Source organism: Benincasa hispida, chromosome 9, assembly GCF_009727055.1.
Source record: "Benincasa hispida cultivar B227 chromosome 9, ASM972705v1, whole genome shotgun sequence".
NCBI classification, from domain to species: Eukaryota; Viridiplantae; Streptophyta; class Magnoliopsida; order Cucurbitales; family Cucurbitaceae; genus Benincasa; species Benincasa hispida.
This window is the reverse complement of record NC_052357.1, coordinates 32,917,535-32,945,487: the sequence shown is the minus strand read 5'-3', so window position 1 is coordinate 32,945,487 and position 27,953 is coordinate 32,917,535. Positions and strand designations below refer to the sequence as shown.

Sequence of the window (27,953 nt, the reverse complement as noted above, 5' to 3'; positions counted from 1 at the left end):
GTCACAAGGATAAGGTACCTAGCCTTATCTACTGTAGACTATTTAGATTATAACTTAAACATGATCTACCCATATGTCTCTAAATATAGGTTTAAGTTACAAGAATAATCTTGGATGTTAGTGAAAGAACTCTTAAACAATAGTATACATGAGTGCGTTCGGATCTTTCCTATTTCATTGTGACTGAATTACCACACACACATTCTAACAAATAGGTATGCAATTTAACATTAATTATAGGCATGCTTTCACAAATAAATAACAATAGATTAAGTAAACTTACCAATTGAAGACTGTCTTCCCCTCAAACTCAATCAAGTGGAAGCAAATCCTCTACGGTCTTTATCGCTCAGTAAATAGTCGACTCCCAGCAACACGATCATCTACACTAATGGCATCACACGAACAAGCAAAAACGGGAACGACACCACCACTTAGAGCCCTTGGTATTCTCGGAGTGAGAATCCAAAGAGTGGCCTTTGGTGGAATTGGTAGAGGAAGAATGAAAGGGACAATGGTGTAGAACGACAAGCAAATGGGAGAGAGCTATCGTATAACGGATGCTTGTCGCATAAAGAAAAGTACACGATCGTTTAAGTTTTACTAAGCGATCGATTAGAAAACTCGATGCACTAAGCAATCATTTATAAAAGCTAAGCGATCATTTAAAGAATGTGTAGAGTGAATTTATTGAAATGTCGTATAGGCTCTCAGCTAAGGGATTGTTACGTTTTCACACCTAGATTGATTTTTTCAAACTCTTTGCAAAACGAAACCAATTTTCATTTCATTCTTCAGTTACAATAGACGAATTTGATCTTCCCACTATGCACGATTCAGGAGAAATATTTGGCCAATTATCACATAACAAACATTAATTAATAAATGAATATAATCATATTATATTTTTAACCTATAGTTTGATATCATATATCCACTATAATAATTTCTCCTCTATTTGATATAAATCATAAATATCTAATTTTCTCCAAAATAATGTATCTCATACATTTAGTCAATTATATCATATATAATTAACAGTTCAATTATATCATATATAATCAAACTCCCTCTTGTCAATTTGAACATTTCAAACTGACCCAAAAACTGATTCTCGACATTATCCAAGCTACCTAGGGGATCTTATGGACCTGTGGTTCGAAACTCCAACGGTACGTGAATAGCTGACTAAACTCTTTAGCCATGAAATCCACCATCCGTTAACTGCCAGACATTCCACTAAAAATCAACAGTTGAACTCTTCTTACCACAGATATATTTATATGTCCATCATATATAACCAATCGTGAGTACGATGACCCTTCACAAATGCTCGTAAGTATAGGTGGGTCAATTTACCATTTTGCCCTTGTAGTTACATCTAATCCTTAAGTACCACTGATCCCTCTAATGTACAATACAACATAGTCCAACTATGTGTGAACACCTCTCGGACCAAGAGAAGGTATTCAAGCCCTGGAATCAACCCTTAAGGGAGCTATCTATCTATTTTCCCCTACTTCGGGGAAGGAGTGAATTCCATCTTGTGTAGCTGATTTCCTAGCTCCCAAATTAGACGAATCCCTAAAATAGTAAGTTTGAGTCGGCGACCTAGCCACTCGCACCCATACAAATCAAAAAACTGCCCTCAATTGCCGGAGTTCTCAACTTACTCAGGATTGAGGTCATGTTACCTATGGTCATCCTAGTGAAGTGAAGTCTCTATCATGAACGGTGTTATATAACGAGACTTTAAGAATTCGTGGTCAGGTCTTATACAAACTCTTTTTATAGGATGCCCTCGCTCGCATGTCTTCTACACGAATGATCAGGATTAGACCATCTGTGACAAGTCACAACACTTGTGACCATACCACAAAGCAGGCCATATTCGGGTTACCAAGATAAGGTTTCCTCCCTATATCCATATACTACAGACCATTTTGGTTATCACTTAAGACATGATCTACTTGTATCTCACCACATACATGCTTAAGTTACATACTGATAACAAAGGATTTTAGGTTTATTGGTTTGTGGTAAAGAAAATAAAACAAACAACTGAGCAAAATCAAGAAGTGAAGTAAAATATCATATATTATACATCACAAGCGTTCGTACAAACTGTTTACAAACTACAGGACACGAGACTTTAAGGCATCAATCCAACAGTTAGTTTATTGGTTTGTGGTTAATGCAACTAAAATATCACATATTTATTAAACAGAACATGAGTTTGAATCAAGTATCACATACTTTATCAAATACACAGTGACTTTTTCAATATGTTTACATACTATAGGACTCTATGAGATTTGAGGCATCAACCCCAACAACTACATGTAATCATAAATCTCAAAACAATTCTCCCATAAGTTTTATCTAAAATCAAAAGAACTTTATTAAATAAATAATTTTTTAAAAATCTAAATAACTAAAAATTTTGAGGGGTCCTCCTGAAATATAAGTTTGAAATAAATTTCATGAAGTTTTATAAATAAAAATTTCAAACAATGGAATTCTAAGTTCAAACATCAAGACTGAAATTAAAAACATTAAAACATCAAAACATGAGCGCAAGCATCTCTATGGTCCCAATGACATGGTCATAGATTTCTTTTGTTGTTCAACGATATGTCCTTGCTCTTACCTTAAAATATAACAAAACAAAGGATGAGTATAAAATGTTCGGGATGATGCCCTAAACTCTCGTATCCTGTAGTTTGTAAACACAGTTCTGTACGAAGGCTTCTGATGTATAATATATGATATTTTCTTCACTACTTATCTTTGAACATTGGATATTTTATTTGCTTTACCACAAACCAGTAAACTAAAATCCTTAGTTATCATTATGTAACTTAAGCAAGTGGATCATATCTTAAGTGATAACCAAAATGGTCTGTAGTATATGGATATAGGAGGGAAACCTAATCCTGGTAATGCTACGAATGCAACCCGCTTTGTAGAATAGTTACAAGTGTTGTGACTTGCTACAAATGATCTGATCCTGATCATTTATGTGAGAACGTGCGAGCGGGAGCATCCTATACAAAGAGTTTGTATAAGACCTAACCACGAAGTGTTAACATCTCGTTATATAATGTCGTTCATAATAGAGACTTCATTTCACTAGGATGATCATAGGTAACATAACCTCAATCTTGAGTGAGTTGCGAACTCCTGCCTTTGAGGGCGGTCCTTTGATTTGCATGGGTGCGAGTGGCCAGTTTGCCGACTCAAACCTACCACTTGATTTGGGAGCTGGGACTCAACTACACAAGATGGAATTCACTCCTTCCCCAAAGCAGGGGTAAGTAGATAGATTGCTCCCTTAAGGGCTGATCCTGGGTCTTGAACAATGTGGCGCTACACACCTTCTGATGCCCCGAGAGGTGTCCATACATAGTAAGACTATGTTGTATTGTTCATTAAAGGGATCAGTGGTACTTAAGAAGTTAGATGTAACTACAGGGGCAAAACGGTAAATTGGCCCAACTGTACTTACGAGCATCTGTGAAGGGTTATTGTACTATTGATGGATTATATCCGATAGACACAAAAATATATTTGTGGTAAGGAGAGTTTAATTGTCAATCTTTAGTGGAATGTCTGGCAATTAACGGATGGTGGATCTCGTGGCTAAAGTGTTTAGTAAGCTATTCACGTATCGTTGGAGCTTTGAGCCTTAGGTTCATAAGGTCCCCTTAGTAGCTCAATGGATTCAAGTTGAGAATCAGTTTTTGGGTTAGTTTGAAATGTTCAAATTGATAAGAGGGAGTTCGATTATATATGATATGATTGAACTAGTTAATTATATTTGATATGATTGACTTTATGTATGAGATACATTAATTGGAGGACAATTGGATATAAATATGATTTATATCTAGTGGAGGAGAAAACACTATGGTTTATATGTGATATTAGCATGCCGGTAATTTTGACGTATGATGCATATCTATCTGTTTGAATGTAAATGTGGTAATTTTGTCACAATGTCTTTGGAAAGATCCGCTTTTGCTAAGAGGTACTCTTGTATAAGAGTTTTATCATAAAATACTTAGTAATTAACCCCACTACCTGGGTCAGGCTAAGCATTTATGTTCAATAAATGCAACATTCTAGTGGGACATGCAAAGAACCACTACTTATCATGGATGGTCGTCTAGTTAATAATTTAACCCGACTTACCATCGGTAGGATGCACCCATAAAGGTTTGATGAAATTTAGAAGGAGAACACTAACCTCTGGTGAAATCCCGAAAGAGATCATTAACCTTTTGTGATGTCCCCAAGGAGATTACTAACCTCTAATGAATCCCGAAGGAGACAATAACCTCTGGTGATTCCCATAGGAAACACAAACCTCTAGTGAAATCTTGAAGGAGATCACTAACCTCTGATGAAATCCCGAAGGAGATCACTATCCTTTGGTGAATCTCTATGGAAATAAAAGCCTCTGAATAAATCCCAAAAGATAACACTAACCTCTGGTGAGTCGCTGTAACAACTCGACTTTTTGAGATTTCTAACATGGGCCGTTACTATAGACATTGCATGGAAGTTAAAACGACATTCTTTTCTATAGTGAAATAAATGCTAAATAAATAAGGTAACTAAAACATTTTCATTAAACTCAAATATTTAAACTCAAAAGATAAGGTACCCATAAATCATAAACAGAAACAAATAAGTCTGAAAATGAAATTTAAACAGTAGTCTCAAATCTCAAAACTAAAAAAATTAAACATGAAAGAAATATTAAAATATGAGCGGAAGAATTTAAACTGGTCCCACTGGCTCGATCACGAATTTCTCTATCATTCGCCGACATGCTCTTACACTTATCTGAAAAAAGAAAAAAAAACATAAGAAAGAGTGAGTATAAAAATACTCAATAAGTAACCCCACTACCAGGGTCGGGCTAAGGATTTATGTCCAATACAACAGGAACTGAAACCCTCTGCTAGTGGGCCCTGAAGATTTCTCTTACATGGCGTACTATTTTCCTTTCCCTTAGAGTGCACCTCTTATGTACACCCCTGGTCCTCTCTATGAATGTAGGGACGTGTAACTCTCGTACACATTGTTATGCATACACCTCTTTCTGATGGAATACACAAGCATGCAACGGAAGCAAACAAAATCAATAAGCACTCTAATTACATTTAATTTGAGTTCTAAGGTATGCATTTTCAGAAAAACACAAAAGGGTTTCAAAATGAACTTGCCTTTTGATGAATTCTTCAAATTTATGCTCTTCAATCCAATTCAGCTCCAATTCAACCGTGAACCACCAAGAGATCTTCTCTATTATTCTCAGCCTTGAACTTGTGTGGTGGAACTCAGATTTGAGTGAATTTGTAAAGCTATTTTTGTGGGTTTGAAGAGGAAGAAGAAGAAGTAGCAGAAAATAGTCTTTTAACTCTAGTAGTCCATCTTTCTTCCAAAATTTAGGAGTTTTATTGAATCCCACCATGTAAGCACTTCAGGAAACTCCATAACCAACAACAACTCCCCAAATCAAATGGGAATTGTGTGATTATGCATGAGCAACACCTTATGTTTGGAGGTGACGTCTATCATTCATAGTTCTAAAATTTTGCTATGTTTTGTAAATATTTTGATTCATTTTTCTATATTTAAAAATAGTCCTTTAATCAATTCGTAATTTAACTAAATCAAAATCCAATTTCTTAAATTGAATTAAAATTAGAATTAATCTGAATTTATAATTAATTAATTAATTTAATATCAAATATTAAATTAATTATACACCTAATTTTAAACATGAATCCTATTTATGTAATTAATATTTAAATATTATAAACTCTCCAATTTCATTGAATTTCAACAAATTAAACGTTACTTATATCGAATATAATTAAACAAACCCTAATTTGATTTTTAGTTTATTGAAATTCAAACCCTAATTTCAATTTGAACATATTTAAATTGAAATTCAATTTGAACAATTCAAATTGATATCATTCCAAATTCACTCAATTTAATAATTCAAGGTGTTCATGTTTTACGAGCTAGTAGAGCGACCCTATGGACCTACAGATCATAAGCTCCAATGATTAAGATTAATTGGCTAAAAATTTTTAGACTGAATTAATGAGTGTTAACTATCAAGTCACACCACTATAGCTCGATAGTTGCACTCTCCTCACTGTAGATATATTTATGTCCACATGATATAACCATAACTAGTAAGTCGACCCTTTTACAAGTGTTCGTAATAACGACTGGGTCAATATGTTATTTTACCCCATATATTACGTCTTGCTCTAAGTTCCTACTGATCCTCTAATAAACAATTGGTTTATGATCCAATCACTAAACTGAATCCCTCTCAGGCCACTGAGAGGGTAGGACCCCCTTGTTCAAGACCTGGATACAATACTTAGAACAACCTTTCTCCTATCCCTATATCGGGTAGGCATGAATTCCATCTTGCACCCTATATTCCCAACTATCTACTCGATCTTACCCCTAAAATGGAAGGCTTATTGAGTTGGCGTTGTTGAGCCAACCCTCACATATGCAAATCTAAGGATAATCCCGAATAAATAGGAGTTCATAGTTAACTCAGAATTAAGATCGAGTTACCTAGGTCATCTAAGCGAAATAGTCAGTCTTAGTCTTAAACAGTTAACAACATTTATAAAGTAAGAGTGACTTATTTCTTAGTCTCATCTTATGCAAACTCATTGCATAGGACGCTCCCATTCCTCATGTCAATACATGAACAAATCAGGATCACTTTGTTTGTATATCTTTACAACAACTTGTAACCACTACAGAATAGGCCGCATCCAATAGTGTTACCAAAATAAGGCACTCAACCTTATTCATATACTATAGACCATTTTGGCAATTTACTCGTGTTTGATCTATATTTATGTCTCTGTATAAAGTTCAAGTATTCATGTAATAGTCATGGATCTTAGTTTATTGGATTTAGACTGTATGAATGCAATTTAAAGATTCAATAACAATATTATTGAAGAAATGTTGAATAACATCTTTATTGATAATAAAATGTGTTTAACTTTACAAACTGCAAGTTTTAGGACACATAACCTAACACTTTCGTATACACATGACGCACTGACTGTGTACCTTTTTCGTACACCCTCATGTCCTCTCTTCGAATGTAGGGATGCAAAACTCTTTCGTACATATGGTCATGTATACACCTCTTTCGTATACACATAATCCACTGAGCGTGCACCTCTTACGTACATTCCAGTACCCTCTAGGTATGTATCACTTTCATACACAACCAACCCTATTACATCTCGCCCTCGGACATGCATCACTTTCATGTAGTCAAATAATTTGGCCAAGAAAAGAGGTTGCATCTAACTTCATATTTACATATAACATTCACATAATCATGAGTGCTCTAAAATCCCCTCATCAAAGTCATATTAATTAACCTCAACATATGTAATTAATCTAGTATTAATGGATTCACTCTAGTGTATCACTTTCATGCACTAAACTATGTAAACAATCAAGTATTCGAGATTTCATAATATATCGTACGGCCTACATATTCTCATAATAAACCGCATAACTATATAAATCAACAAATGTCTAATCCACATCTAATTTTAAGACATTCCAGTAGGAGTGCAACTTAACTCATAATTTAAGGATCATGCTCAATCATCCTTTTAATATAACTCATAAAATTCTAAATCAAGCTTATACATAATCATGTTTAGATATATTACCACATGTTGATATATCCTTCCTAAATAGTTAATTCAATCTCAGAACAATCAGAATTATCCTTGTAAAACAATCAAACTTATCCTTGTAAATAGTTGCAGGATCCTCAATATATTAAATCTATAGTTTTATCACCTAGCACAAAGGCGGTTCTAATAGTAAGATTACGTACCTCAAATTACAAGTCCAAATAACCAGCAAACCGATCTGTCCTCGCCAATGCTAATTCTTGAATCAAACCCTATGCATAAACCAAAATTTACTTCAACACAAAAATTTAATCCCGAAACACAAATACACCTTAAAATGTCTCCAAACCACTTAACCAAATAGTAGCTTGACATAAACTCACTCCAAAGCTTCAAACAATAATTTAATCCTTTGCACATTTAGTAATAGGTATTAAAAATCCACATTATAGTGATTACATCAACGCCTAGAAGGATTCCAGAATTTTATTATGACCAAAATTCACTTATATGATCCTTAACACTTGATGGTCAACAAGCCAACATTCTCCAAACCTTGAATCTAAAATTCCAACGTCATGCATGAGTTAATCGATTGGACCAAAATTTTAGTGGTTGACCATAAATCTATGTCAAAACTTGATAAGCAATAAAGCTACTTTAAGAAAACCCATAAAAATACCCATTAACTTGTCCAAAATATCAATAATCCAATGAGAGCAGTGGCTAAAAAAAACCCACATGGCAGACCCATAACGACAGTTCGATGATGGTAACAACCGTGGTGCGTAGGTCTGCAAGGCTGGACAGACAAGCAGTGCATAGGTCAAGGCTGGGCGATGCGCGACTACGAGCATGCACGAGCCTGGGCAGTGCGCGGCTTCAGATCTGGGTCGGCAATGCGCGGCTAAGCTCATCTGACCTAGCAGCGCGAGCGGCTGGAAAAGACTATCGGTGCAACAATCACAAACTGGGTCACACGGAGAAACAGCGGCGATCTAGGGCTGGGGAAGGGTGTCCACACGAGGAGGAAAATTTTGGGGGAAAAGGTCTCGGTTTGCATGTGAGAGGGAAAGAGTAAATATATATATATATATATATTACATAATTTATATAAATATTATTTTATTTTATTCTATCCTTTTATTTTATTTTATTCTATTCTTTAAATACACAAATACATCCATATTTTTAAAACCCTTTTCTCCTCTCTTCAAATCATAAATTCAAAATCAAACTAATCACATTCCCCAAATTTTAAATTTTTTTAAAAAATATATCTAGACATTAACTAAAAATTAACTTACTATTTAAATTAATTGCGACATAAATCCAAAAATTTCCTTTAAACAAAACTGAATTTCAAAATTAACAAAATTGTCCTTAAATTTTACGAAAATATAGAGTTCGAATTATGAAAAACTCGGGACATTACAGTCCCAAAGGAAACACAAACCTTATCACTAACATAAATGTCATGCATCATAAAACAGAGACCCATACATGAATCATAACATAAAGCTGACACATCCTCATACATGTCAAATACGATCTAATTCATGCTCATACATTCTTGTAAAATATCTTATAAAATAAGATCAAGCACATTCTTATCACTATTTCAAACTGGACAACTATATGTTCATATTTCCTTTCTAATCAGGCATCATGATTCATACAGTGTTAGAATCATCAAATTATCCTTAAGTCTATCATCTGGCACAAAGGCAGTTACAATAGTATGATTACTTACCTTGAACTTGAGCTAGATAAAACTCTGCATGCAATCTACCTCCCTTATCTAACTTCTAGGAATGCCTGTTGGAAAAAAAAAAGTTGTCTTTCTCAAATAATTAAATATCTTTAGAAGCTTGTAAAGAATTTCTTCACCACAAAAAGGAGAGCAAGACGGCTAAAAAATACGAAAGTAATAAGGATTTTTCTCTCTAATTGACCTCCCTTTGGAAGGAAGTGAATAGTATGAATGAAGCGCATGATTGTATTTATAAAGGAAAAATAATCCTAATCTTAAATTATTTGAGATTCCCACTATAAGTAGTAGATTAATTAAAGTAATAGATAGATTAGATTTCCTTTTTGAATAAGACATTTTTTCTAATTAGGAAATCCATATTTTAATTAATTAGAAAATTCATAATCTAATTAATTTGGAAATTCATATTTTAATTGAATTAGAAATTTCACAATCTAACTAAATTAGAAATTCCATAACCTAATTAATTTAAATTAAATCTAAATTTCTCTTATCAACTCAATCTAAATTAGTTATCTTCTTTATTTTAGATCCAAACTCCAAAATTAAAGTGGATAAATTTAAAACCACAATTTTCACTTTTCCTTCTTAAATTTCAAATTCCTTTTAATTTCAAAAATCCTAATTTTTCCTTTTCTTTATTTTCAAATATTTATCCAAAATAGATCAAACAAATTAAAATCTCTTATCAAATTAATATCAAACCAATTAACTTCTCCAATTAACTGAATTTTGGCTCAAAACCAAAATTAAATGGAACATATAATCCAATAGTTAGATAAATTACATCCTTCCAAATATTTAATCAATTTAAACTCACAATTTCCCCCAAATAAATTAATGTATTTTCCCTTAAATTGAATTAAATTTCTAATTTTTTATCAATGTCTTTTAAATTAATTATCTTGTCTCTAAAACTAAATTTTTAGCCCCAATTTATCTAAAAGAACGTTCAAATATTTTAAGATAATTTAAAGAAAATTACATGAAAATTCGGGGTGTTACATTCTTCCCTCCTTTAGAAACTTTCGTCCTCAAAAGTTTTAAATCAAAACAAATCTCTACATACTAAATCCTTATCTTGACTTTTCGTCCCCACCTATCTCTATCGATCATGAAAGAGAAGCTCCTCCATCATGGTCCATGCATATTTCCTTTTCATATAAGCAATGCCTCCAAAATCACAAAACTAAATAACCATCTCCTTCTTCAACCGAGGAGCCGATTAGTTATTCACATCCCCTAACAAACTACTCATTTTCACACGACCTCCATGTGGGCATCAAACCCACCCAATTCACCCATGCCCAAGACAATGTCAAAAGGTGAAGTGCTTAAGTCTATCACCTACACCTAACATTCCTTTTACTAACGAGGGAAACATATTTTCACCATTTAACATTGCTTTAAACATCAAATGTCTATCCTTCTTCTTGGCATAAGTAATTAAACTGAGTCTTTTAATTGCCACAAAACATAGTTCACACCCAAATACCTTGAGAATAATTCAATCCAATAATCTATTTTCTCCCATTTAAAGTCAATTATAACTTGAACCATCTTGACTTTTCTTGACCAATTCATCTTATCTAGGTCTTGTAAAGTGTTCCTCATACTATCATTTTATGCTCCATAACTAGTAATTTTTCTTCCTTTTAGGTACGTTACATGAAGAACCACCAAAGCACCATAACTTACTCAGTCTACCAACTTTGATACCATGAAAGTGATAATGACCTACTAATCCTTTCAAATTTCTCTTGAAACATTTTGATTCTAATTTTAAGTAGTCTTTAATAGAACCGAATTCTCTTTTTCACCTCTTTCTTTTCTTATAAAGAAACTTTAATCTCGTACTTAAGAACCCGTGCCTTGTGATAAATTTTCTTACAGCACCACCAATTTTTTTCTCTCAATGCAAAACTTAATACTATTCCTCAGTGAATTTCCAACTCGTGTACCTTATTATATGGCTTAAACAAATACAACCTTAGCTTTCTTTCCATCTATCAAAACAGAATAGTCATCTCATATTAACTTCTTTTAAGTTGTTAAACTAACAATAACAATCAATCAGTACATAAAGTTGAAACATGAATGCTTTTAAACACATTTTGGATTTCTTTCTGGTAGGCCATGGTTTTCCTTTGAGTTGAAAGTTTTCCATATAAATTCTTGTGTTTTCAATTTTATTGTTTTCTTTTAATTTCCTTTTTATTTATTCGTAAGGTAGAAATGTGACTTTTTTCCAACAGAAGAAACGAAAGAACAAGAATACATAAGAGAAAGAAGAAGACGAATGCATAAAAAAAGGCTTCTTTTTTTTTTTTTCTTTTTTTTTTGTAGATCGGGCAATTACAAAAGAAAGAAGAAGGAAGAAGTGTATTATGGATTAAAGTGATAATTTATCATAGTGCTAACATAAAAAAAAAGCCCAAAATTTAATGATTTTTAAAATGGGATAATTTTCATTTGGCGCTTATGCAATTCTTTTTTCTACCTGACAATTTGCAAATCATGATTGATGTAGAATGACTTTTTTAAAAATTTCACATAACCTAGTGGATAGTAGGTCTAATACACGTGCATTCATAAAAAAGAGTTTAAATATTTAATTTACAGATTGTTTTGACAAAATTAGTGGGACAGCTCAAACATGGTGGATGTAGCAGCCTTTAATGACGGGAAAATTATTTATTAGTTGGGTGAGATGAGAAATGTTTGTCCCAGAAGGCACAAACCAAAGTCATGGGTTAAGAAAGTCGTCGGGTCGGGTCACAGACTGGTAATGTAATTATCGGAGAGAATGATTCGTTTCATGCCAATTTCAAACTCAGATCAGAAGAACCTCTTCAAAGAAGAAAACATGGCTCAAGGACCAATCGCCTTTCTCTCAACTTCACCTTCAGCTTCTCATGGTACTCTCCTCGTTCCAACACTTTTATTTCAACCCTTTTCATATCTCTTTCTTCTGTTTTATTGAATAGAGTTTTTCTTCTTTTTTTTTTAAATTTTATTTTTAACTTTTTTGAGAATGTAAAGCCACGTTCGATTTTAGGTACTTTTGTAATTAAGAAATAAAATTACGATGGGATATTACCGCAGAGTAGATGAAAGACTAATTATCAAATAAATATTTTGGCTAAAAAACAAAACTTTATTCCTAATTAAGTCCATTCTGTCCTCTATTTCCTTCTAGAGAAATTTCTCCTAATGTACCATTTTTTTCTTTTCCACATTAATAACAATTTATAAAAAATGCAAATATCAAAGAGGAAAGAGCAGTAGAGGAAATGTCTACAAATAATTACAATAACACTCTGTAAACCCATGAAGTTTTTGGTTAGTGTTCTATTTTATCCTTGTTAATTAATCAAACATATATTCATGTATATCATCCTTGTGTTCGCAAATTTAGGCAAAATATTATGTAGTGTGCTCAAATTGCTTGTCAAGTGAATCATGGTTGTCTCAGCAATTTCAGTCTGGAGAGTATTTTTTCCTTATTTGTTGCAAGTTCGTCGAAGCACTTTCCTTATCTTTCTCAACAAAGATTTACTTCCTTTCAGAGTTGTTTCCTTGACCGTCGATTTTGCTGAATTTAGGGTTAGATCCTTTGTTTGTAAGTGTATGTATGTGCCATTGGGTTTTCATTGATGATTATTGAGTGTGAACATCTCTATGAGGCTGTTTCCGATTAGCTTTTGAGTTTTGGCTATAATGTTTGTTCAAGCTTCTACTTCTTTGAAGAAGTTGGTTTATTTGATTCATACTTGAAAGGAGTCTAACTGTGATTACAGTAAGGGGATCTCACTCTTAGGGAACCTAAACAAGCTTGTTTGAAGTATATTTCAAATAGGAGGTGGAAAGAATGCTAGTGATAGGCCTGTTGAAACGTTTGTCATTATTAAACTTTATTTGTGGCATTTAGTGTGACTTTTGAGTTTTGTAACTTTTAGTTTTTTGTAACCAATAGTGATTTATGAGTTATAGGAGTTATGTGAGTTATGAGCATTTGATGACATTTTTAAGTTATAGGAATTATGTGAGTTATGAGACTTTTGTAACCATTGGCATTCCTATGGTTATGTTTGTAAGCCTATATAAAGGCATGCTTAGTTGAATGGAAAATATATCATTTTTCATATTTGTCCTCCATGTTTTTTTCTATCATAGTGGTATCAGAGTTAGTAGAAAATATTGAGAGAAAATTTGCCAACGGTGGGATAGGTTCACTTCAACTACCAATGCTTACCAAGCTCAACTATGACAATTGGAGCATCAAGATAAAAGCGTTACTAGGAGTACAAGACGTGTGAGAGATCGTGGAGAACGGTTTCCAAGGAGCAGAAGTTGGAGCCAATCAAGCACAAAAAGATGTGTTAAAGGAGACAAGAAAGAAGGACAAGAAGGCCCTTTATATATTGTATCAATCGGTGAACAAAGATACATTTGAGACCATCGCCAATGCGAAGACGTCAAAGGCAACATGGGACAAGCTCCAATCGACTCATAGAGGAGCCGATCGTGTGAAAAAGGTACTGTTGCAAACCTTACGTGGTGAGTTTGAATCTTTACAAATGAAGGAGACGGAGGTGATAGCGGAATATCACACAAAAGTAATGGTTGTCGTCAACCAATTGAGACGGAATGGTGAAGAAATCACCAATGTTCGTGTCATGAAGAAGGTTCTACGAAGCCTAAATACAAAGTTCGAGATTATCGCCACGACGATCGAGGAGACACGGGATCTCGAGAACATGACAATTGAATAATTTATAGGCTCGTTACAAGCCTATGAGAAGAAAAAAGAAAAGGAGAATGGAGCAAACAGAGACCGTTGAACAACTTCTCCAACTCAAAATCAAGGAGGAGAATAGTCGTGGACGTGGAAGAGGTCGTGGTGGTCAAGGCCATAGTGGAAGAGGTGAAGCCAACACCGATGTTTCTAAAAACGTGTCTGAATCCTCAAGAGGAAGAGGAGGTCGAGGTCGTGGAAGACGTGGTAGAAGGACCAGGAGAGATAAATCTCAGGTAAAATATTATAATTGTAACAAATATGGACATTATGCGAATGAGTGTTACTCATCTCAAACATAGCCGGTTGATCGAAAGCATCAGGACCGATCAATCGCTAGCACATTAAAAGCCCATCAAGGGCAATCCAATTATGCAGAGGAGAATGGAACCTTATTTATGGTTTCAAAGGGAGAAGAAGAGAGTCGAGATAGTATGTGGTATCTTGACACGGGAGCCTCGAATCACATGTGTAGAAAACACGAGATGTTTGTAGAGTTGAATGAGATGGAGAAAGGTTATATTGCCTTTGGAGACAATTCTTTGGCCGCCATCAAAGGAATAGGTAAAATTCTTATTCGGTTAAAAAATGGAGAAAATCAATATATCACAAATGTTTATTACATTCCCAATGTAAAAAATAATATATTAAGTGTAGGACAATTATTAGAGAAAGATTTTGAAGTTCAAATGAAAAACAATTGTTTGTATTTGAGGAATAATCATGAGAGACTTATTGCTAAAGTCTCCATGACTAAAAACCGAATGTTTCCTTTGAATATATGTAATGATGTTCCAAAATGCTTGAAGACGTGTTATGAAGATCTCTCTTGGCTATGGCATCTACGGTTCGGGCACCTCAATTTTGGAAGTCTAGAAGATTTGTCGAAGAAGAAGATGGTGCGAGGTTTACCACATATTCACAAGCCAAACCAAGTGTGTGAAGGATGTTTGCCAAATGATCAAACCAGAGTCTCATGGTAAAAGTAAATATTTCCTTCTCTTTATTGATGATTTTTCTAGAAAAACATGGGTGTACTTTTTGAAGGAAAAATCAGAAGTATTTGAAATCTTCAAGAGATTTAAGGCACGTGTGGAGAATGAAAACAACCTTACAATCAAGGCCATGAGAACTGATCGAGGTGGTGAATTCACATCAAATGAGTTCAAACAATTTTGTGATGAAAAAGGCATCCGACGTCCATTAATAGTCCCAAAGACACCGCAACAAAATAGCGTGGTGGAGAGAAAGAATCGGAAAATCTTGAACATGGAAAGAAGCATGCTAAAGACAAAGAATATGCCGAGGGAATTTTGGGCGGAGGCCGTAGCTTGTGCAATTTATTTGACAAATCGAGCACCAACCAAAAGTGTGCTTGACAAGACATTTCAAGAAGCATGGAACAGAAGAAAGCCTGGGATTGGTCACTTCAAGGTGTTTGGGAGTATTGCATATGCTCATGTGTCAGAAGAAAAAAGGACCAAGTCGATGATTGAAGCGAGAAACTCATCTTCATCGGCTATGATGCAAGTTCAAAGGGTTATCGTCTTTATAATCCTTTGAATGGTAAGGTAATTATTAGTCGTGATGTTGTTTTTGATGAGGAAGCCTCTTGGGATTGGAATATACAAGAGGAGGAGTATGATTTCCTTCTATATTTTGAAGAAGATGATGAAAATGAGCCGACTAGGGATGAAATGGGTAAAGGTTTGCCCATTCCAGTGCCACCTCATTCGACCGATCGATCATCCTCTGAAGGTTCATCCAGCGATTCAGAGAACGAAATTGGCCCAAGAGGAACTCAAAGTCTACGGGAACTTAATGAGGTAAATGAAAATCAAAATGACATAATTCTCTGTTGTCTTTTTGGTGATAGTGAGCCCATTAGTTTCCAAGAAGCCATTGCAAGCAAGAAATGGAAGGATGCAATGGATGAAGAAATTCGAGCGATAGAAAAAAATGACACATGGGAGTTGACCAAGCTTCCAAAAGGGCACAAACCAATCGGAGTGAAGTGGGTATACAAGACAAAGAGAAAAGTTAATAGCGATATTGAGAGGCACAAAGCGAGATTAGTGGTGAAAGGGTATAGCCAACGGCATGGCATCGACTATGATGAGGTATTTGCCCCTGTTGTTTTCCTTGAAACTATTTGTTTGATTATTGCTTTGACAACCCATAATTATTGGAAGATACATCAAATGGATGTCAAATCGGCATTCTTGAACGGAATTCTTAAGGAAGAGGTCTATGTGGAACAACTATTGGGTTATGAAGTCAAGGGTGAAGAAGATAAAGTGTTTCGATTGAAGAAGGCACTTTATGGTTTAAAGCAAGCACCAAGAGCATGAAATTCGAAGATTGACAAGTACTTTCAAGAGAAGAAGTATATGAAGTGTCCTTATGAGCATGCCCTCTACATCAAAATGCAAGGTGAAAGCATACTAATCATTTGTTTATATGTTGATGATTTAGTATTTACGGAAACAATCCTAGCATGTTTGATGAGTTCAAAAGAGAGATGGAAAAGGAGTTTGAAATGACGGACATTGGTCTCATGATTTACTATCTTAGGATCGAGGTCAAACAAGGTGAAGATGGGATTTTTATATCCCAAGAGGGCTATGCTAAAGAAGTGCTCAAGAAGTTCAATATGAATGATGCTAATCTAGTTGGAACACCGATGGAATGTGGAGTCAAAATCACCAAGAAAGATGGAGGAGAGAAGGTAAATTCTACATATTTCAAAAGCTTGGTTGGAAGTTTGAGATACTTGACATGTACAAGACCAGATATTCTTTATTTGATTGGAATTATTAGTCGATTTATGGAGAAACCAACAGCAACACATTGCAAAATGGCAAAAAGAATACTTCGCTACATCAAAGAGACGATTGGGTATGGTCTTTCCTATGTCTCTTATAGAAATTTTGATATTGTTGGTTATTGTGATAGTGATTTGGATGATCGAAAGAGCACTACAGAGTTTGTGTTTTTTATTTGTGAAACGGCGTTCACATGGATGTCAAAAAAGCAATAGTCACATTATCAACATGCGAGGCAGAGTACATCGCAGCAACTTCATGTGTATGTCATGCAATTTGGCTAAGAAACTTAGTGAAGGAGCTGAAGTTTCAAATGGAAGATCCAATGGAGATTTTTGTTAACAACAAATCGGCCATTGCCTTAGCCAAAAATTCGGAATTTCATGGGAGAAGCAAGCACATTGATACCCGATTTCACTACATTCAGGATTGCATTACGAAGAAAGTAGTGAAACTCAAATATGTCAAGTCATAAGACCAAGCGGTGGATATTTTCACAAAGCCCCTCAAGTTGGAGACTTTTATCAAAATGAGGAGTTTACTTGGTGTAACAAATCAAGTTTAAGGGGGGTGTTGAAACGTTTGTCATTATTAAACTTTATTTATGGCATTTAGTGTGACTTTTGGGTTTTGTAACTTTTAGTTTTTTGTAACCAATAGTGATTTATGAGTTATAGGAGTTATGTGAGTTATGAGCATTTGATGACATTTTTAAGTTATAGGAGTTATGTGAGTTATGAGACTTTTGTAACCATTGGCATTCCTATGGTTATGTTTGTAAGCCTATATAAAGGCATGCTTAGTTGAATGAAAAATATATCTCTCATTTTTCATATTTGTCCTCCACGTTTTTTTCTAACAAGGCCTTGGCCTAAGTCAATTCTTATTTATCAACCATAGAGGGATGATTCGAGAGTTCCCCAATCTCTCCCTAAATCTCAAAGAGATATTCACAACTACATAATTCTCTACCCTCCTCATGGCCTCAATGACCTTATTACATATACACACTCCCTTACCCGTGGGTCCTTCATAACTAACATTATTCCTATGGCCCATTTCCCATTTCCATTTCTAAATTACTCTCAACATTCGTATTTCCCATTTTCTCCTTTGCACGTTTCCTTCGTACATACACTTTTGTTTCTTGAGGCACTTGGGGTCTATCAGCTAGTTCCATAAGAGAGCAATTCTCAAGTTTAGGGGAGCCTAAACTCATCACTAAGAATGAGCTGTTTGAGAATCATTGTAGAGAATGCCTAACATATCACAAGTACTTCATTGTATTTGTTTAATTCTTTATTAGTGAAGTTCTTTCCATCAGGTACACTGCATCTTGGAGTAAACTAGATTATCAATCTCTATGTTATTACGTTTTAGTTTCTCTCTTAGTTTGACTTATTGTCTTTCCCATTGTTTTTAACGTGATGTATGACTTGTGTTGTTACGTATTAGATTTATTTATCTTTCAGCAATTTTTTAGCCTCTCAAGATTTCAAAAAAAAATTGATTACAATTATAAATAAATGTGTATATATATGTGTGTATATATATATTTGTACATAATTGATTTCCTTATTTATTTAGTCTGTCATCGCAGGTGTTACGGTTAAACCTTCGCCAACTAGAAATGGAATTGCATACGACAGTGTTATTTCAAATCTCGTCTGTGAGTTGTTTTCTTTTTTTTTTTTTCCTTTTTGTTCTTTTTGGACCTTTCTCAATACTCATTTAAAAGATAAAAATTTATCATGTTTGTGAATAACATAACAAAGTTCATTTACAGTTTCAGGCAAAGGTATGCATGAGATGAATATTGAGTAAACTAAAATTATGGAGCAATATTATTGCATACATTAAGATGAACTTTTGAGCCTGTATATATATCACATACCTAGCCTATCAAAGTGTACTTGCTTTTCATTGTTTGCTTGAGATTTTATCGCACACTGATCTTTCAATAATCAATGAACAATACTTAGGTTGCACCTATTCTGTGCAGTCCAAACAGTTGTCCAATAAAAAATTGTCATGTGGTAATTTTTAAGAAAATGATTTTTTTTTAATTGTGTGAAAGAAAGGAGAGCTTGAGAGACTGTCATCTAATCATTGCTCATAGTAAAATATATTTTTTTTAAAGAACCAACTGTGTCAAGTCTCTCCGCTAAACTCTTTGTCAAAAATTCAAAAAACAAAAACAAAAAAACATCATAAACCCAAAACTTTCTTCGCTGAGTCTCCATTTCAGAACCATTTTGTTTTTGGATTTTTATTTTTGAAATCTAAGCCTATAAACACTATTTATCTCTATTGATCTCTTTGTCTTTGTTATCTACTCTTTATGAGTGTTTAAAAAATCAATCAATTGAAATGCACATTTAAGAAAAAATAAAAATTGAGAGAGGAAGGGAGACCTCAAAATCTTGTTTCTTCTTTTTTAAAAAATAAAAAATAAAAAAAATAAAAAATTGGATATCACAAAAAAACAAAGGATTCCCTAAATATAAACCAACTTTGAATTAAGATAAAATGCTAAAAATAATAGGTCCTAAATTCTTTGCAGCTTTCCATCAAGGAAGTAGTAGTGAGAACAGTAGAGGTGAAACAAGCTGCACAACTAAATCAATTGGAGTTAGTGATCCTACATTACAAATTTATGAAGTTGGCGAACAATCAAATGATGATAATGAAGAGTACTCAGTTGATAATAATATTACGGCTGCAGCTGCTTCAGAGCCACACGTAATTACAGAAATTGAGACGATTCCAAATAATGTAGTCGTTATTCAAGATGAAGTACTGCTTATAGAAGCTACAATAATTCAAGAACCAATTAGTGGATCTACTTTGAAGATAGAAATTTCAAAAAGCATAGTCTATGGTGGTTTAACCGAATTGATTGCAAGCTTAGGCATTGTAACATCTGCAGCAACTACCAATGCCACCACTGGTAAATTCTTTCTTATTATTCCTTTTCTTTCAATTCTCTCAAGTTTATACACTTGTTTTCATAATGCAGGGAAAATTTTAGCTGTTTCACTAGCAAGCCTGATTACAGGATTCTTCGTCATGGCTTATAAAGTAAGTAACAAAATCCTCCTTAATTAAACAATGCCGTATTTAGCTGAGTATATAGACTCAATATGTCGAAGTTGATGGACATTTAACCTATATTGGATGAGGGGTTGATTGGTGTTTGGTTAATAATAATAAGAAATTTACAGATATCAGAACTTTGGATTAAAAATCATGAAAGTGGAACAGATGAAGCAGAAGATCAGGAAAACTCAGAAAGATATGAAAATGTGTTTGGAGATAGAAAAAATTATCGTCTCCATTTCGGTGTGGCTCTGTTATCGTTCGTACTTTTTGGGTTGATGCCTCCTCTTGTTTATTGCTTCACATTTTGCAAACCTGAGGACAAGATTCTGAAGGTTCCAACAGTAACAATAGTTGTTGTTCTGTGCATTGCATTACTTGGTGTTGCTAAAGCTTACATTGAGAGAAAAACAAATTGTGTTGAATTTGTCAATATCATTGGCAATTGCGTTGTTGATGCACTTGGGACTTCGGTGCTTACAACTATTGGAGGCGAATTAATTGAGAACTATATTGACAAAGCTGGTTGGTTTGACCCAAATAAAATACCAACCTTGTTCCAGCCAGGCTTTAGTTTCGAGAATGGTACATCGGCATGGGGAGGCTTTTGAAATCCACCTATTATAATGTTTTTTTTTTACCACATAACATGTGGTATGAAGATCGAATCTTGGACCTTGAGGATAATAGTATAAGTTTTTACCAATTGAATTAGGTTTATTTGTTGCAATTTTTAGCTAGTAGTTTTTCTTGACCTATATGATTATGTTTATATTTATGCATTTCTAAGTGCTATAAGAATTATTTCCGAAAGGGAACGAAGTAAAAAATATATGGGACATTTGGATCGCCAAAATGGAATCAAGATTATTAAAAATATGATTACAATTGAATTTATAATTTGGAACATGATTATCAAGAATTGATGCCAGTTACTTGTGTTATAGAGGTATATGTATTAAGTTATAGTATAGTTTTTAAACGATCGAGTACCATCCTTTGGAGATCAAATATTTGGTTATGCTTAACTACTCTAGAATTATGTCGATTTTATCAGAGGATTGGAATTGTGATGATGTTTTGAAAATAAAAGCAAGCAAAGAAAAGAAAGTTCGAAATCTAGGAGGCAAATATGTTTAAGGGTGTTGATTTCCTTAATTAATTCATTAAGTCATAAAAGCATTCTTATGAATTATTTTATACATGAATGTTTATAAATTGTTTTCCAAATTTTTATCTTTCATTAATAAACCTTTCTTAGGCAAACTGATTACGAATCATTTGAAATTAAATTAAGAAGCATGACATAAAGAATAATCATAATCAACTTTCATTATTAATCTATCTATTTTCATGATAGATTAGATAATTATCCAATATTATAGGTCCATTTAATTAAACATACAACCTTTCTAATTGAATATTTAATCTAGCGTGCATTGAGGATCAATTAATATATTAACCATAAAGATATTGAAAAACACTGAAGAACACAACATCTATAGAAAATAATATGCATTAATTAACTGATATTTCCCTTTGGGGCATTTTTTATATTTCTCTTTCTTTCGAAGCCTGCTTGCATCAGATGACTCCTAATAGCTCCAAATTAATCCTAAACGGCCTGTAATGCTCCTTAATGCATGATTTGCACAAGATCATACAAAAATGAATATATAAGCACATTAATTACGGAAATAAGCAAGATTTGGGGCACAAAGATAACTCATTAAGGGAGCTATCACCACTATTAACCGTTCTCTCAATCCTATTGAGATTAATGTGTCCTAATCTTAGATGATAAAGATGAGCATTTTCTTTAGGAGAAACCATTTGTTTTTTACTTTTCGTTGTTGCTATTTTAAACAATTCAGTATTTAGAATTGTTTTAATTACTAACCATCTTAGTACATACAAGTTAATTTCATGTAAAGCAAAATAGATCTCAATCACATTCTTAAAAATAAACACTTTATTTTCAATAAAAGAAAGGAAATACAAATGCTCAATTAAACAAGAAACAAAAATTAAGTTTCTCTTAAAATTAGGAAATACACATACATTATCTAATAGCATACATTGTTTCTTGTTAAAAAATAACTCGATGCTCCCCGTAGCAATAGTAGAGACGACATCCCCAGTTCTGACTTGATGAGTCATCTCTCCAACATCCAGCTTCCTCCAGGAACTAATTCCCTGTAAAAAAAGAACAAACGTGGTTAATAACTTTTGAATCAACTATTTGTAGGAATCACTACAAGAATTCTGACTTCTCCTGACGTCATATTTCGTCGGGAAAGTATGGAAAATTCGTCGGGAGAAGATCTCCCAATGCATAAACGGTCGTCGGGAGTTTGGTCGGGAGAAATCCGTCGGGAAAGGATCTCTCGACGAACTTTTGAACGGCGTCGGGAGTTAGAGGGGAACTCCCGACGCCTAGTATGCAGTGTCGGCAGATCCAAGAACTCCCGATGAGCTACAATTCATCTGGAGTTCCCCCCTAACTGCCAACGCTGCATCAGCATCGGGAGTTCCCCCATAACTCCCGACGCCACGTAAGCGTCGGGAGTTAGAGGTGTCCGAAGTTCCACCATAACTCCCGATGCCGTTTTAGAGTGCGTCGGGGGATCCTATATGCGTGGGGAGTATTAAAATTTAATATATCGTTTGTAAATTTTTAAAATTTGATCTGAAATCCTGTGAAACATATTATACGAAATAAAGATTCACATAAACGAAAATAAAGTCCATTTTATAACAAGTAAAAAATTACAATATCCAAACGAAGTCGATACTAGAAATTACAATATCCAAACGAAGTCGATAAACATTCATATCAAAAATACATAAAAGAAGTAAAATGAAAACAACATCTAGAACACTTCTTCAACACAACATCTTCAACAATTGTCCCAACTCATCTCCGAACAACATTCTATAATAAAACAAAAATATTGAAATGTTATATTGATAAACAATTCAAATTCACGTTCAAACTCCAATACGGGTAGTAATGAACATCCAAATGAGTAAACAATGATGACTAACACACATAAAACTCAAATTTGTCCTCAAAATGGTTTGAGGAATGAATATATGAAACTGGGTGTAACTTAGACTGCAGCTAACTATTGCTCTTTGCATTAATAATTTATGTTTAAAAGGAAAATAGAGAGGATTATCCCAATAAATCAACACTACTTTCTCTATATTTTGCTTCTAATCACAACAACGAAGACAATAAATGACAAAGTTGTTTCTTCTTTCTTTGACAACAAACAGAGTTTTTTATATACTAAATAAACCAAATGGAGAGAATAAGAGTAAAAACAAGTGAGAAAAAAACAATTAAAACAATATGTGACGCTAAGAAAATTTTAAAAAGCTAATCAAATTGCATTGGCAAGAAAAACATGGTCATCCTTACAACTATCTCATAAAACAATATGTAATTTTAATTTTAGTTGTATGTGTGTGGTATGTGGCATCATTATCAACCAAATCAGAGCAAGAGGCAAGGAGAGAGTAAGAGGCAATGAGAGAGAGAAAATGAATGTGGCTGAAATAAGGGGTAGATGAAAGTCTAAACTTTAAAGAATAGTATAAGAGAGAGTAAGAGGCAGGGAGAGAGCAAGATTCATGAAGAGAGTGAGATTCAAGAAGAGAGCGAGAGGCAGGGAGAGAGCGAGAGGCAGGAAGAGAGCGAGATTCAGAGAGAGAGCGAGATTCATGGACTGTGATTAGGCTTTTGAAAAATCAAGGCATGGTAGGATGCTTATCTAATTTGTATGAGAGTGTTGAAGCTTTAAATGACACATATTTACAACCAAATCAGAGCAAAGACACCCTTTTGAAGCCTAAAGTTTCACATATTTCCACAAAATAGTGCAACTACACAGGCAAAAAGAAATGTAGGAGGAGGGTTTGTGAAGGATGTGGTTACTTACATGGTGATGGATGATTTGACTGTGAAACCAATGTCTACCATTCAGGGAGAGAGCGAGATTTATGGACTGTGATTAGGCTTTTGAAAAATCAAGGCATGGTGGGATGCTTATATAATTTGTATGAGAGTGTTGAAGCTTTAAATGACACATATTTACAACCAAATCAGGGTGTGAAGCTGTTGATGGCATCTTTGCAATCCAAGACTGTTCTTATAGATGTCTAAACTTTAAAGAATAGTATAAGAGAGAGAGAGCGAGATTTAGGGACTGTGATTGGGCTTTTGAAACATCAAGGCATGGTGGGATGCTTATATAATTTGTATGAGAGTGTTGAAGCTTTAAATAACACATATTTACAACCAAATCAGGGTGTGAAGCTGCTGATGGCATCTTTGCAATCCAAGACTGTTCTTACAGATGTCTAAACTTTAAAGAATAGTATAGAAGAGAGCGAGATTCAGGGACTGTGATTGGCTTTTGAAACATCAAGGCATGGTGGGATGCTTATATAATTTGTATGAGAGTGTTGAAGCTTTAAATGACACATGTCTAAACTTTAAAGAATAGTATAAGAGAGAGCGAGTGAGAGGCAGGGAGAAAGCAAGATTCAGGGACTGTGATTGGGCTTTTGAAACATCAAGGCATGGTGGGATGCTTATATAATTTGTATGAGAGTATTGAAGCTTTAAATGACACATATTTACAACCAAATCAGGGTGTGAAGCTGCTGATGGCATCTTTGCAATCCAAGACTGTCCTTACAGATGTCTAAACTTTAAAGAATAGTATAGGAGAGAGCGAGCGAGAGGCAGGGAGAGAGTGAGATTCAGGGACTGTGATTAGGCTTTTGAAACATCAAGGCATGGTGGAATGCTTAATTTGTATGAGAGTGTTGAAGCTTTAAATGACATAACTAAAGACATAACTAAACTTTGTTACCATAACTGCATAAAGCTACTTAAGACATAAATAAACTTTTCTACCATAACTGCAGGATAGCAACATATTAGAAAAGTAAATAATGTAGTAATCATACATAATTTGATGGGTCTCCTCTATGTGATCGTACCACGTCTTCAATCATTTTTTTCATTTCTTCTATTTGTCTTGCATGATCCTCTTGCATTCTTTTCTGAACGTCTTCAAGTTCCTTAATTCTCAACTGAGACAGTTGGAAATTGACTCTCAATTCATCCATTTTCGCCTCCGTTCCTTGAGTAGATGACGAGCTTGATGAGATGGTACTCCTTCTTGACTTAGGCTTAGGGCCCCAACCTAGACCTTTTGAATATCCAAGTCGTCTACCCAAAATTGTCTCACAGATTTCATCCCCTGTTAGTGGTTGAGAATCTTCTATAGTACTGGGGCTGGATTGTAATTCCAATATTTGATGCTAGACATGGTAAGAACGAGCGACTAAAGTTAAAAGTGAAAAAAAAAAACACGACAGTAAAGAAAAAAAATGTTGCATGTATACTTTCAGCTGCCTCGTTCACAAACTTGCCACCTTTAGAGTGTATTTTCTTAAATAGGTCAACACGTCCTATTTCTCGACCCTTCTTTGCCTGCAACTCTGCCTGAATTTGTAGGAATGACTTCGATCCACCTACGTGGTCAAACGGTAATTTCTCTCTATTCTTCCAGTTCGTCACAAACATTTCCTACATTTGAAGAAAAAAAATATGTCAATAGTGTGATATATTAGTAAATGCAATAAATGATACACGCCATAAATATTGTACCTAAAATGCTTTACTCTCGAAGCGGTCACACAAAAAGTACCAATCTTCTGGTCTATTTTAAAGCCAACTAGGCCAACTGGCACGTGCTTGCTCAGGATCTCCACATTTTCTGTAATGTCTGTGCAAATCTGCTCTAAATTCTTTGAACGAGGTTTGCATTTGATGTTCTATGAAACGGTTAAGTCGTTGATTGGATAGATCAAGTTCGAAATGAGCCTACAAAAGAGGGAAGGAAGAATTAGCATAGATGATATTCATGACTGTAAAAGAATAAACTTATAATTACTTACCAATAATTGACTTTTAGCCAATTCTATGAACTCGTTTGGAACCTCAGCAAAAGTACAACAACTACTAGAAATGCAGATCTCACGACGACCACCGATCGCATTACTAAATCATACCGAATGTTGAGATATCGGTTTCGTCTCCCCCTCATTTATCACGATTGTGATTCTCCCATGGTTTTTGATGTATTTTTCCAACTCGATGTTCCGCGAAATGTTCTCGTTTCTTCCGATTGGATGGGGCGACTATCTGAAGAATAAAAAATTTAAAACAGTTTATGATGTATTTCAGTTAACAAAATATATTTCAAAATATATTAACCTGAAGTATCACCCACAAAAGATACCGTGTTGCCTAGATATAACTCTTGGAATTCTTCATCAGCCTCTCGTTGCCTATTAGGGGTTGACATCGTATCTATACAAACACAAAAAAGAGAAAACAATATTAAATTAACAATAAATATGTGTAAGCTAGATAAAAAGAGAATTGAGTAGATACATCATTACTCATCATCATAATCTAATTCAAATTATTCATCAGCACTTGAACTGTTATTGGGAGATAATTGTTCTTCATCATCATCGTTTATGAAGTCATGATCGCCATGTATAGTGATTGGTCTTTCCACAACTATAAGATCAACGTCAACTCTGCATAAAATAACCTCCTCAATGGTTTCATCCACTCGGACGCCACCAACAATTTCTAGTAAATCTAGTTGTGCGTTTTCAACATCATCCACTTCCGGTACATCAATGTAAAAGACTTGTTGTGCTTGGATAGCAAAGATGAAAGGCTCATCGACATACCAAAAGTGTGATGTATTGATCGATTTGTATCCTAAATCCACATGTGTTCTATTACTTTTGTTGTTATCTGTGTCAAACCATCTACACTTCAACAAGAAAACGCGTCTTCTGTTTGCATATTGGAAATCTAATACTTCATCTACAACACCGTAGAAATTGTTATCCACACTTGTGTTCTCACTGATCTCCCCGGCCACTAGGACTCCATTATTTTGTATAGCTCGACGATTATCACGCTTTACAGTGTGAAACGGTAGCCCATTAACAATGCATCCATTGTAAGAGCGCACCTCAGACGAAGGTCCCATTGCAAGTGAAAAGAAATCATCGGAGATATCTTCTCTCTCGCGCCGTTGTAGAACCTGATAATTACTTATACATTAAAAATGAATACGAAAAATGAATCATCCCTCAACTGTTGCCTATAAAATGACTATGTATACCTAAGATTTGAACCAATCGGGAAATTTGTGTTGATGTTTTATATATAAGTTAGAGGCGCTTTGAGCTTCACAATGAATTAACCTCAAATGTTGCCTACAAAATTGATCATTTAACTGTTATATTAAAGGAGATACCCTAGAATTTAGAAAAGGAAAAAGTTTGAAACGTACTTGCGATAGTCTGTTATTTCTTTACAATTGTTGAGAATGTACCAATGTGCAATAGGCTTTTCCTCCGCTGATTGCGTCCGTAAAGTTGACGCCCCTAATGGTCGTACCTTCTGCCTAAATAATTCAAATTCACCAAATATCTTGTGATCGGGAATGTTATCATCATTTTGTTCATCTTTATTGAATCTCACTTCAATCCCACTTAGATATCGCGAGCAGAAGTTCCATGATTCATTCATTGCATATGCTTCCGCTATAGACCCCTCGGGACGTGCTTTGTTCCGTATAAATTGTTTTAATGTTCGTAAATTTCTTTCAATAAAACACATCCAACTG

The 27,953-nt window shown here is 34.4% G+C and overlaps 1 protein-coding gene across 4 annotated transcripts; it reads left to right on the top strand.

Moving 5' to 3' along the window:
• Positions 1-12,201: 12,201 nt before the first annotated feature.
• On the top strand, positions 12,202-20,996 carry LOC120085412 (membrane protein of ER body 1-like). 4 transcript variants are annotated; one of them, XM_039041375.1, is made up of 5 exons: positions 14,545-14,854; positions 18,716-18,784; positions 19,679-20,065; positions 20,147-20,196; positions 20,340-20,996. In XM_039041375.1, exons 1-5 carry the CDS (start codon positions 14,689-14,691, stop codon positions 20,823-20,825), a joined length of 1,158 nt encoding a protein of 385 aa, XP_038897303.1. In that variant the 5' UTR covers positions 14,545-14,688; the 3' UTR covers positions 20,826-20,996. The 4 variants fall into 4 exon arrangements, with proteins under 4 accessions (XP_038897301.1, XP_038897303.1, XP_038897300.1 ...); XM_039041374.1 differs by having other exon boundaries at positions 14,546-14,854; positions 20,135-20,196; XM_039041373.1 differs by lacking the exon at positions 14,545-14,854 and adding an exon at positions 12,202-12,410 and having other exon boundaries at positions 19,679-20,196.
• The last annotated feature ends 6,957 nt before the right edge of the window (positions 20,997-27,953 follow it).